The 13,262-nt window shown below is 38.4% G+C and overlaps 1 protein-coding gene across 9 annotated transcripts in view; it reads left to right on the top strand.

The window, feature by feature from the left end:
• The window catches only part of ATP11B (ATPase phospholipid transporting 11B (putative)), a 66,167-nt gene that overhangs the window by 46,385 nt on the left and 6,520 nt on the right, over window positions 1–13,262 (top strand). For 3 of the 9 annotated variants that reach the window (XR_012581668.1, XR_012581667.1, XM_074547364.1), the window contains exons 29-30: window positions 3,431–3,516; window positions 10,885–11,018. Coding sequence is in view for 6 of the 9 variants with exons in the window: in XM_074547364.1 (XP_074403465.1) it covers window positions 3,431–3,516; window positions 10,885–10,987 (189 nt within the window). In the remaining 3 variants the exon portion in view is untranslated. Of the gene's footprint in view, window positions 1–3,430; window positions 3,517–7,679; window positions 7,803–10,884; window positions 12,431–13,262 lie in introns of those variants that run through there. The other 6 variants (XR_012581669.1, XM_074547366.1, XM_005484812.4 and 3 more) reach the window with 4 other exon arrangements.

Here is a 13,262-nt window from a genome sequence, read left to right as displayed (position 1 = left end):
TTAGTATTTCTTAAATCTCAGTCATTTCATATGCTATGCATTTGATTGTTGATTCTGTAATTAAAACTAATTACTCATGTGGCAGTTTCAGAGATTGATAGGTAAGGTCTAAAGTTATGCTGTGGTAATGGAATCTCCCTTCTGCCTGACACAGCCTACAAAAAATCATATAAATAATTCTGGTGAGATTAGACTGTCTTTTAAGTAAATATCTTTGAGTGTTTCCTTCTTTTTAGAGACAATTAGGGGGAAGTTATCCTGGCCTACTGTTCTAATAGTAACTGTCTCTCTGGTTTAAGTTTTCAACATTTTATCTTTTTATACTTCTTCTGCTAAACTGAGAAGGTGTCTATTACAGTTTTTGTTTTATTCACAGTTAGCTTTGTGATCAAGCTAATTTTAGCACTGATAGGTAGATTGGACTTGCATCTTCAGTCAAAAAGGTTGTTTTAGAGTCTTTTCATCATTCTTGTGTTTCTCCTGTAATTTTCACCCTTCTTCAACCTCATTTTGAATTTTGGATTTGACCAGTGGATCCAATATTCCAGTACAGCAGACATCAGTGCCAAGTACAGAAATAATGAGTCCCCAGCTACATTCAGGTTACAGAATAACATACAGCAATAACCTGTTGTCTTCTGCATCTTCTACACATCTGCAGGTGGTGATGTTGGTTTCTTTCAGGGCATTGATGAGAGGTCAATTAGCATAGGACCAAAAATAGTGAAAGTGTATGAAGAGCCCAGCTGACAGAGATATCCCATGCACAGTTATGGTCTGAAAGCTCTCAGCAGCTTTCTGCCCACCTGTGTGCCAGATGGATTTTGTGGTGTCCTGATTGCTTAATGCAAGTGGCACTGAGCTCTGTGCCATGCAGAACTGCTGACTGCACTGCATCAGTGCTGCAATCTTTAGCATCTAACCTTGTAATTACTTTGATGTAACTGCACATTGATTTAATTAAATTATGTTACCCTTCTAATGTATGTGTTAAAAAAAAACCAAACGTGTGAGACCTTCATTTGCTTAGGATCAACATCATGTTGATAAGCCTACTGCTAGTCAAAATATCCCACTAGTCCCTTTCAAATATTGGAATATTGGCTGCTTTTTCCTGTCTTGGAATTTAGTAGCTAAAAGCCAAAGTAAATAACCACTGGCTTTCATAAGACTGTTCAGATAGACCTGCTAAGGCTCTGGATTGCACATTACTGCACTTCTTGGGTTAGAGTGTCTGTAGGTAATGGTATTTACCTTTTTTTATCTCTTCAAAAACTAGTGGTAGTATTTATCAAACACTCTCCTTCCTTCCTTGCTGTACATCACCTCTTGCTGTCTGGCATGGTTTTGGTGCGGATCTTGAGGTTTTTCATGTTCTTGAAGTGCTTGAATTAAAACCTTAAAAGCCACGTGGATTTTCCCACCTTTATCCATGTGCTTCCTGCTACATTCTCTTGCTTTAGGACTCCTTTCTAAAGATTTTTTGGGTGCAGTTTAATGCCATTACAGCTGTGCAGTCAAAGACACAGTAACACTTTTTATTTTTAAGAAGGAATCTTGATGAATATCTAACTCCTGTCCTGTGGCTATAGCTTGATGCCTGGCCGTGGGGATTTTGCTTTGTGCATCTCTATTAGTTATCTTTTTTCTTATTTGCTTTCTACTTTGCATTTGACAGAGTCAGCACTGAGGCCCCTGTTTACCAAAATACTGTCTTTTCTCTGAAAATTCTTAATTCCTGATGCTGCAAAGTCAAGGCATCTGAAATGGAATTCGACCAGAAGTTCTTCAGCATCCATCCAGTGGTTTTTCTTTGTGTGTCTGATAGTGAAATTGTAGCTACAAATGTATTTGCAAAAAGAAGGCACCTCTTTGTTCCTTTCTTGAGGTTTAATCTGTTGAGATTTTCCTACTCTTGCTTTGATGGGACAGTCAGATCCACTGGATTCCATCCTCTGTTCTTGCAGTGGGGAAGTGAATGTAACTGAAGAGGAGCAGATGATCACCTTAGCACATTTGTTGTCAAGAAGTGACAGAATGTTTCTTTTATCGTCATACCTCATAATTTTTGTTTAAAATTCCTAGTAAATATTTTTCTTTCCATTTCCAAGCAAAGGAAGAGACTGACTTTCAGATAGAAAAGGTTTGGAGAATATCTTTGTCCTAAATGCTAAGGGTGATGACTGATGCTGATGAATTCTGTGGAAGTCATTGAAGGACTTCCTTCATATATGGAACTTTGTGTATTGTCCTTTAAAATTATTTTTCACTGTGTAGGTGCACCCTCTGTGTAACTGAACATGTTTAATTTTTCATTTTAAGTTTAGGACTACATTGGTATATTTTTATATTGAGGGAAAGAACAAGCTTGGTTTATAGTTACTGTGTTTTTATTATGGCAAGATAAATTCTTACATGCCCTAGTTCCTTGTTTTTAAATTGCAGCTTTTTAGGTTATTTGTTTCTGTCTGCCATCATTTAAATTCTAAACTAATCCCAGGAGCAATGAGCCAAACACACATTTCTCAGCTGAAAATGCTTGCCCCTAGTGTTTTAATTTTTCAGAACTTTCTTGTGTGTGAATTACCTTAGTGCTCTGAATTCACTATATCTGTCGGAATCTGCCTTATCTTGATTTTATATCTTTTTGTTAGTATAAGGTGATAGCATCAAGTGTGAGTTTGCCTCTGATCCGTTAGATGTTACATGTAGCTAAGTTTTTCATAAGGAAGCAGAGAAATTTAACTGATAGAAGAGAAAAATTTGATAGGCTTTAAAGTGTAAATATTGTTCTTTAACAGCAACTTAAGTCTAAGTCGTTCATTTTAGGAAACTAAAAATTAAAAATTTGACAGGCAAGCATGAGTTGACTTTTATAGACAATGAGCTTGGTTAACTTTATGTTCTTGAATGCACTTAAGGTAAATGTGTGTTACTGTATTTTATTTTAGTTTTGTTGTGTTTCAAGGGTTTTCTGCTGGCCTAAAGAAAAGCCATCTTATGTTTCACTGAGGTCAGTTACCCTGAAGTAGCTTGTGAGCAATTTCTCAATATAGGTCTGTTGCAGAATCATACAGGAGGAATTGGACAGTAAGGTAAAAGTGAATCAAAATATAAATCTTTGAGTAAAGATAAATCACAGCACTGTTGGAGGGCGAAAGCAATACAGAATAAAGGTGTTTGTAAAGCACAGATGTAAAAGTGTGTAGGCCTTTTCTCTCAGCATGGAAGCAAAGGTACTGTAAGAATGGTCCTGCCAGTGATTGGCTGTGATGGTCCCAGGAGCTGTCTTGAAGGTACCAGGCTTGTGCTCTGTATATGATGTGTATTCCACTTAATTAACAATGTGTTGTCCTGTGTCTTTCTCTTAGAAAATTACTGCTGCTACTTACTGACATGTATGTTCCATCCCTTCTCTGTCCAATTGTAGATGTACTCCAACAGAGTTGCTTTAAGTGACGAGTTCATCGCACTGCAGCCATTGTCCAGGGCCAGGAATCAGCTGAGCAAAATTAGGTAGAGTAGGAGGGACAGTTCCTCATCAACTCTTATGCATGCTCAAGGTGAACTAACCAATGCTGAGAGAGATGGGAAGAGGCATGAATATATTTTAGTGGGGTGAGAGGGCAATACATGTAGTGCAGAAACATTCAGTTTGGTGATTTCTTGGCTTTGCTCTGTGTTTCTGAGCCAGATGCTTCTCCTAAGTAGCATGTGTTGGACGTGCTTTTTTTTTTTCTTTCTTTTTTAAAGGAAAAAACATCCCTAGCATGATGTTCAACTTCCAGAATAAAGATCAGCTGTTCTTGCATCCATTTTTAAATAATCGTAGTTTCTAGCATGGTTATAATGCTTTTGGTTTCTTTATGATAAAAATTAACAGTGCATTTTGCATGCTGGATAATTTCAGCTTTATAAGGCTGTGACAGGAAGATCCATGTATTTCAGGCAGCAATTTCTTGCAAGTTATTTGCCCATTTTAATTTGCTTTCAATTGTGTCAGAAGAGCAGATACTGTTTGAAGCTTGGGTGTGTCCATACCCTTGTGCAGCTGAGGCTTTTTGTGTCTGTTTTGTGCAGCTATAAAGTGAGTGTTGTTTGTTTTCAATGTGTGTAGATACATATTCCTAAAGGCATTTGGCTACAAAGTCCCAGAAAATTATTCAAAACAAGATCAAAGCATACATGTGTCTGTGTCGGTAAAACATGATTCTGCAACTCTTCAAATGCACTGAGTTTGGCACATGAAATGCTGTCAAATGCTGATTCTCTTTTGTAAGACTTAAGCATACATCAGCAATGTCTTAGTCTGTTTAATTCCACATCCTACAGCAAGAATTAATGCAAAGATCTGATTCCTTTTAAATATTTTTCAAGGTGACTTTGTTGTTAAAAATGTGCAAATAGGTGCCTAGGAGAACCAACTAACCTACATTTTAGGGACTTAATTGCTGTTTGTTAAACCAAAGGAGAAAAGTTTTGTATTTCCTCTGAGAGTGCACTACAACTTTACAAGGCAGAACTTGAAATGGCCATTGTGTTGTGGTGTTAGTGACCCCAGTGTGAAACACAACACCTTGGATTTCCAAACACCCAGGGGGATAGTGGTGGGCTGATTTTATTTTGTTTTGTTTTGAATTCAGCACTTAATAGCTTTAAAACACCAAAATACAGTATAGCTTTTGAAAGCTGTTAAACTTAGGAATATATTGGCTTTTCCTCTGCAGAAGCCTTTACAAGTTAGCTTTTCAAATTCTTCGTTTATCAGATATCTTGGTTTATCAAGTTACTTTTTAAAAACTGTGGATAAGTGTATGTAAGTTTGTTTTCTCAGTTAATTATTAAAGTGAATTAGATCACACATCATAGCTATACCAAAGGTTTTACAACAGATAATTCTGCTAAAATTTCAAAAACTAAACACATCTTAATGGTTATACAGCTGGATAGTCAAAGAAAAATAAAACTGTCTAGGACTGCAGCATTGTAGCCATTAAAATGCTAAAATCAGGAGAATCTTTGCTAATGTGAGGCAATTTTCTTCATATTAAACTTAGGGAAGAGTTGAAAAAAGGGGAAATCTATTTTGTCCATAAATAACAAGTGATTATGCAAATCCAATTCTCTTGTAAGTCAGAACTTTTGCACTTGGGTATCTGGTAGTACCTGAAGTTCAAGCACTGGCTGCTTTCTAATGTGCAGTTGAGCTTGTAAAGTGCAACAAAAAGGAAAGATTTGGGTTTCTCTAGTTCTTTATTCTATCTTTGAACAAAGTTCAGAAGTTATCCTGTGGATCCTTGCCTAAAACAGTGAAAAGGAAAATCAATTGATAGACAGAAACTACTCACTTCACTATACTAAATGAAATCTAATTTGGAGTGAAGAGCATGAGTTGGTTTCTGTGGTTTTCCCAAAGCATCAGGGCAAAGAAGGCAAGGAAAATTGTGGGAACATAGAACAGCTGCCTGGTGAATATGTAGCTGTAAAGCAGCTGATCTGTCACACCTCATTTGTACATGCCCACCCAGGGATTGCATCCTTTGTGACTGCAGAATGCATGGAGGTTGATGAACAGACTTTGGCAGGTTTTTGTTGTTTGTAAATATGTATTAAGAGTCTCAAAAGGAGCATAACTCCAGGTTAAACTGAGTTATGCTTTGTTCTGCCAAAATGCTTACTCTTCTCTTGAGATCAAAAGAAGACTTCTTTTATGAATGCAAATTTTAAAAAGTATGATGTTACAATAATTTTTTGTTTCTGTAGGCTTCACAGGGTGTAAAAAATGTTCAAGTTTATATTGAGTACATTGGTGATGTACAGTTAGGACCTTTGAGGGGATCTTCTAAGTGTCCAGGTGATTCCTGTAAGTCAGAATTGCAGTCCTTTGTGCCTGTTAAAGTCTTGCCTCTGAACTTCACTGTCGCTTTTGGAATGTGGGATGAAGAGGAAATGAGGCAGCACAGGCAGGTGCAGGTGTTGTGCTTCACTGGAGTCTGGCAGAGCACTGCTTTCCTTCACAGCTGCCTCTTCTGTTCTTGGAATGTGTGAAATGTGTACCTCAGGGTACTAACTGGGTCCCACTGTATCTCATTCCATGTTTTTATCTGTAAAGGAAGTGTTCTGTGTCCATCTGTGTCTACATGTCCTGTGCTTTGTAAGAACTGTCAGAAATCTTAGGCCACATTTGAGATGTGTTGCTTGGACAGATGTTTTAATTCTACTTACTGATGGGATTAACTGTGTTTACAGAGTTTCTACCTTTGGACAGTGTGTTATGAACTGTACCCAGAACTGGGGAAATGTAAGACACCGGGAAGGGTTTTATTTACAGACAAGGCTGTCAGTGCACAGCGTTGTATCCGGGGCTCTGGAGCATTTACCTTGTCACAGCCAAACCCTGTTCTTTCCCCATCTGCAGCCTCATGAGTCTGTTGTTGCCTGGTTTTCCCTTCATCTCAGTCCAGATCTGCTCCAGGCCCTGGCTTTAAGGCCTCCATTCCTTGTCTATATTTTTAACTCCAGCTCCTGTTCCATAGGATTCCCCCCTGCAGCTTCCAGGTCTGACCCAGCCCAGCTGTCTTGGGTCGAGAGCAGAGAGGTCTGCGTTCCTTTTACAGCTTGTGTTTTCTGTAAGGAACGTGCAATTTCCCAGAAAATTTTTCCACTGGAAGCATGAATTCCCACTAGTGAGGTGTGCCAGAACACCCTGATGTTCTGCACTTAGATCAAGGGTGATCTCCTCCTTTACAGACCTGTTCATTGTGTTAGCATAGCTTGGTGTTGGTCTGTTGGCTAATCCACAGAATCTATCACAGGAAGATGAGGAAATGAGGGAAGAATGCACCATTCTGGATTTGACTTCAGTCACAAAAGTGCACATACTACTTACCTGGAGAAACCTTGGTCTAATGACTTTGAAATAATGAAATAATTTGGCCCTTGTAGGTTCATTTGATACAAAGAGTAGAAAAATAAGTGATAAAAACATCATGGCAGTGAAGTTGTTAGACTTCAACATTCTTATATATTTTCTTTAAAAATTTTAAATCACATTGTTTGGGACTTTGGTATACAGTATATTAAGGGTTAAAGATGATAAGATTTACAGTAGGGAGCAAGTTTTAACTGAATTGTGAAATAGTAATAACCATCTCATATCAATCTGCTGAAACATCCATGTGGCATCAGAATGTTGGCAGCTGGGACCTGGGCTCAGGAGAATACCCTGCAGTGCCCTTAGCGTGGTGGACAGGATTAAACACATTCCCCATTCCTCAAAGTCCCAACTTTTCAATGTGACTTTTCATTTCAATCTTGGGTTGAAATGTCTGTCTTGTGGCATATGGAATAACCTGCAGTAAGAAAACAAACTGAAATGATCCTTTCTGTTAGAAGGTGGAAAACAAATAAAACTCCAGAATCTCTAAGAATTTTAGATAGATTCCAAATTTGTTGTGTTTCCTTGTAGTCTATAGAACACTAAAAGGCCAAATACTTTTAACACTTGGGTGCTGAGAAACTGCATTTGATCCACCAAAAATAAAAATTGCCTCTTGACTTTGTAAATTGCCTTGTTCTCTCAAGACCAGACCTGTGAAAGTTCTTGTAACAATGGTGACTGTTTTAAAGCAATGCAAGCATGGTGCTTTATAAGATCTGTTGCTTTTCTGTCCTTCCAGATGGAAGAAGATAAGGGTTCAGTCAGCTCAGCAGGTGACTTTGCTGAAAGCAGGCACAGAGGGGAGGACAGTAGGCAGCTGCTAGACCCATCTTGCCTGCCCGACAGTTCTTACCTCCACTAGGTAGTACTCCCACTGTACCCTAATGTCTGTGTATTTATTTACAGATTTACATTTATTTGCATACAGAGACAGTCATTGAGCCATCTCCAAAGTACCCATATTTTTGATATCTGCAAGAAAAATTGCATCATAGAATGTTGGTTTGAGTTTTTTTTCTTTATTAAGCTGAATCATTCTTTAATTCTGCACTTCAGTTGCTTTTTGATTTATTACATCCAATGGGCCATTCTCATATGAAGTATTCTGTTTATTGAGATTCCAGATCTCACCTTATGAACATACTTTGTTTGCCACCCAATATTAATATTATCTGGTATTTCTTTACACTCATTAATTTTTTAAACATTGTCTCTCCTGTCTTATGTTTCCTGAGGGTTTGTTTCAGGTCTCCAGGGAACATTTTGCCTTCCTGCCTTGCTATGCCAGGCTTTACTTTTGTATAAAATTATGACCATAATTGTCCTCCACAGAGAGAAAATGAGAAAAGAGACTTTCTAGCATATGTATTTTCCTTCCAGGTAGTGGATGTAAATAGAAAAATCCATGTTCACCAGGCAATGATAAACAGTATATCTACATATAAAATTTAGTTAGGTTTTTTTGTCCTGATGTTCTCACAGCATTTCTTTACACTTGACTGTGAATTTGACAGAAAAGAATTGTTGTTTCCAGACTTATGTAAGGTCTCATTTGCTATTTTTTAAAAAGTGATATTAAATTTTCCAGAGGTATTGTTTCAAGCATGATCCTTGCTTTTTGTATCTAACTTGTGAAGAATAAAGGAGATTCTCCAGAAAAAGAGACGCTAGACCTCCAAAATCCAGAGTTGAGGGTTTGCTCCTTGGAAGCTTGTTTGGGTTACTCTTGGTTCCTCTTTCTGGCAGTCTTTGGATAATATCCAGGACTCCTGGCTCTCAGGGTAGCAGATTCTAAGGAAAAAAATGCTGTGGTTCATCTGATCTGGCATACAGACAGTGTAATGCGACTTTCTGCAGTAAATTTGAAGGTCTGCTAGAGCATAATGGATGAACTGAATACTCTGTTTGAAATCCTCAGTGTAGCAGTGTTACAGTTTTGTATTGCTGTGACCACAGCTGGGAAGGTCTCTCCATCTGCAGCAGGGGTTTCCCTGCTGGCCTCCAAATGGGAATTCCTTCTGCTCTCTGTAATCTCTTGTGTCACAACTCTGGAGCACAGTCTGAGGTGGCTCTGAAGGTCATATTTGCTGGTACTGCAGTGCTGCAAATTGTGCACTTCCTGATTCTGGTATCTTCTGTGGCACTGCAGTTGGGACCAGTCACGGTGATCATCACGTGAGGGTGTTCAGGGGCTCAGGCTCTGTTGAGATGTGTTTTGTTTTGTTTGTCTTTTGACCAGAACCCCTTTCAGACCTGTCACTTGCACATCTTCTGCTCCTGCCTCTCAGGTACAGAAGTTCATTGTCTCAGTAAATGTTCCTTCTGTGTCCCAAAGACCCCCCAGATGAGTGTGTGAGTCAGAGTGTGTTCTGCCTGTACTCAGCCACAGCCTCTGAGCTGCAGCATCCACAGGATCAGGGGCTCAGTTCATGGAGAATCCTGTGCACTCCATCAGCTGCTGAGTGGCAGTTCTGTGAACATCACAATGAGTGGTGTGGTGGGAAGGTTTGGAGGGGCTGTGGGGAGCGTGGCACAGGGCTGAGAAAGGGGCAGGCACAGGAAAAGGTGCTGCAAACAAACACCAGTTCTGTGTGTGTTCCTTCTTGTCCTACCAGCTGAGATTTTTCTCTTGTATTTCCAAAAGCCTCTTGTTTCTGTTAGCTGCCTCTTCTTTGTTGTGCAGGCTGTTCTTCTGTTGTGAAGCTGTAAATGTGTCCAGCTGCTTGTTTGGGGGGATCAGGAAAAAGAGTGTCTCCACTCATAGTAAACCATTCCCATAGGGAACTCTTGAGGTTCTTTGCTTTCCTTGCAGTTTTTGGCAACTGTGGGTGGCGTGGAATAAATTCAGTCTCAGAAATAGAATCTTCAGACAACAGTCAGTGACCTTTAGTGTCACAGTGAAAAGTTGTGGGAAGGTCTTAAGTGAGCTGTGTCCTGTCATGGACTAAGATGCCTCCTCCCAGAATTCTTCTTTCTCCTGGTGTGAGGAGAGAGTAAAGTTCAGCTTCTGTGTTTAGTATTTTTTTGACAGGATGCTCTCATGGAGAGTTTAAAATTAAATTAAAAAACATCCCCACACTTCACATTTTTATTTCTCTTTAGAATGGTACTGAAGTCAGTTTAGGATATTCTCTCTGCAGAAGCAGGAGATTCCAGTTATGCTGCAGTTGGTGCAGCAGTGCTGTAGAGGAGCACACTGGTAGGTGGCACTTACACCCATACATCTGTTGCTGCTTCCTTTTCATTTTATTTCTTTTATTCCTTTTTTTCCTCACCTACAAAACATGAGCTTTGAAAGAGTTTATTATGCTAATGCTGAATTATTCTCTATGCTGGCATGAACATGACTGAACCTTTCTGACATCAGCCTTGTTTGCTTTTGGATAAACCATGTTCACACAATCAGGAATGTGCTTTTGTTCTGTACCAAGCCAAGGGTAGCTATGGTAGTAATATAATGTCAATTATTCTAGGAAGTTGCATTGTGTGCTTGAGGAAGAATTACTTGGGACCAAATTGCTGTGTTGTATTCTGCAGCCTGAAGCTTTGTCTTGATAAATTTCCCTTAAAATAGGGCTGAGCTGATATCAATTGTTGCAGGTAAATCAAGGCATCCCAGCTGGAAGTGCATGTGCTCTGCTGTGGGGTTTGGTGGAGGGGATTTCCAGAGTTAGGCAGATGCAGTGCCAGGCTATTTCCATGCACTTAACAAGGCTGCAGTCAAACCTTTGGAAGAACAAATGTTAGTGTATGTAGACCTTAGGGAGTGGTAATATTATTATTGTAGTTCTATAAAACTGAAAGATATTCAACACTCTAGCTAAGAAAACCCACTTCTCCTATGTGTTTTTTGGTAACATCTTCATTGCTAGAATTTGTGATCTGATTTTTTTTTTCTTTTTTTCTTTTTTTTTCTGTTTGTTTTTTTTTTTTTTTCTTTCCAGCTTACTGAGGCAGGTTCAGGTATCAACTGCTTGGACTCCATGTGCTGCTTCTCAGATGGGGAAACAGCATGCACATCTGTTAGAAGAATGCTGGAACGACTAATGGGAAGGTGTAGCCCAACGCGGGTCAGCAGGTGTGGCATTTCTCTCAATAGCCTTTGCTGCAGACGATTCTCCTATAAACTGGAACCCGATGAGCCTGCAGCAATAGATGTCTAGAAACCAGCTGCAGGTTTTGCTTATCTAAGTAGAAAATGCAACTCTTTATTGTACTTTTTTCATCCTAAAAGATTAGCTTCTTGTTTCTTTTTGCGTTTCTTTTGGGATGTGGAGGGGAAAAACAGTTTTTGAAAGATTTCTGTTAAAGTGTTTAGTTTGGCTTTACAAGCTCTTGTGTTGTATCTATCGTAATTTCTCTTGATTTGTACATTCTTCTCTTTAGAAAATCACGCCTTGCTCCTGTTTTTGTTCTCCTTTTTATGATTACTTTTTTGCCTTCACAAATCAGGAGTTGTTTGTAAAGTCGAAAGACTTTTCCCTTTGGTTCTTGATGTACAACCTCCAAATATTTACCTTGGAGCTTGCATTACTCCTGAAGGTACACAAAAGGCTTACATTCCCCCCCTTAAATCTAACTTCATTGTTAGGAGGAGAGCCTTTAAATCTTTCAGCCATTGATTGATATGAAGATGAAATATTTTTGTAGTATAACTTTTATAATCTATTTCTAAAATCAGAGTGATTGACAGAACAGAGTCTTCAGGTTCTAAGAATTTTCAATGTTTTTTGGGTTCCAGAAGGTATAGTGTCAAAATCATGTGTGCCATTCCAAAGTATGTGCTAAATAAATCTTTCCTTCACAAATCACATGTGAAACAAATGTCAGTGGGGTAAAAGCATGTTGAGTAATTGAACATGTCTGCAGAGCAACTCTGCTCTTGCAGTCAGCCCAGCTGGGAGAGGAGCTCTACTGAATCCTCTCATGTGCCATCTCCCCATTTCCAAACAAAGAGGGATAGCAAACAAATATGGAAATATTTGGGGGTAGAAATAAAAATAGTCTTTTGTACATCGTAATCTCTGTCCCTGAATGATATCATGGTCCTTCATTGGTCAAAAGGCAAACCTGAAAACACTGAATTTCACACATTTTCAAGGAAACTCATTTTGTATTTGAAGAACTTTGTCTCTTTCAGTTAAAGGTTGTGATATCATTCACTGGGTATCAAATCTCGTGTGGGTAATTTACCCTGACAGCTTTGTCAGCTCTGATTCTGCCTTTAGGTATTGCCTGGTCTGTAGCTCATCTCTGTTGGAACTCTTGTGTTGAACACAGTGTCTGTGCTTTCAGTCAGTCTCTCTCTTCTGGCTTGCTTGTGAAATTTATTCAATGTTTCTACAAATCTAGGGTATGAGTATGCAAGAAGTTTCATTCCATATGAAAAATGAACTGTTACTATTAAGTACATTTTTAATTCAACCTTGCTGTGTAGAAAGCGGGCATGATGTGTAAAATAAACAGTTTAATAGAATTTTTAATCTACAAGGTGAGCATTTAATTGGTCTAAAAATCAACATTTTGGTAGCAGTTGCTCTAACTTTTCTGGGGTTTTTTTCACTTCTCTGTAAAACTGTGCTTTCCAAGTGAGGAATTTCTCATGCTAGTTTGTTTCCCTTATTGTTATCTAATTAGGGCAGATTGTTAGTTAACAATTGCCTTAGTAACCTGTAGTCTTCTTATAAGGTAGGTATTCTGTGTTTTGTTTTCTGTAATATATTTGCAGTTTTACAATTTTCTCTTTGTTCCACTCAAATTTTCTTTCCTTAAGAACTTAAAAATCCTTACTGAAGCTAACTCGTATTTGACAGAATATTAAACAGTTTTTTCCAGACTGCTTTTTGTTAGATTTCTTTTCTGCTTACCTCATGTAGTTTTCAGATGAAGTTCCATCTAGCCAAATTATTTTAGAGTTCTTAGAACATAGACATAAGGATTAATTTCAAGGAATATGCAAAACTATCTTGGTGCTACACTAAGGGCTTGAAGTTCTGTGGATTTTGCATCTGCTTCTGGTTGAAATTGCTCTGAACAATCTTCTAGTTTCACTTAAATATATGTACAGTACAAATAGAAGAGAGATTTTTTTAAAGTCAGTCATATTTATTTTCTCCAATGATTTCAGCTCCTTCCACTCAGTATTGACAACCTGGTCTAAAAGTCAAGGGACCATTTTCTCCCTTAAACATTTGTGCTAATATGAGAAAGTCTTTATTAATTTTTTTTAATTACTAATTGCTTAAATCACGTGAAGTAGTTACAAGTTGTGAAATGCCAAAGGTACAACTAAGAAAACTGTTGGGTGATTTTAAAATTGTTC

Source organism: Zonotrichia albicollis, chromosome 9, assembly GCF_047830755.1.
Source record: "Zonotrichia albicollis isolate bZonAlb1 chromosome 9, bZonAlb1.hap1, whole genome shotgun sequence".
NCBI lineage: Eukaryota > Metazoa > Chordata > Aves > Passeriformes > Passerellidae > Zonotrichia > Zonotrichia albicollis.
This window is presented reverse-complemented; position numbering and strand designations above follow the sequence as displayed.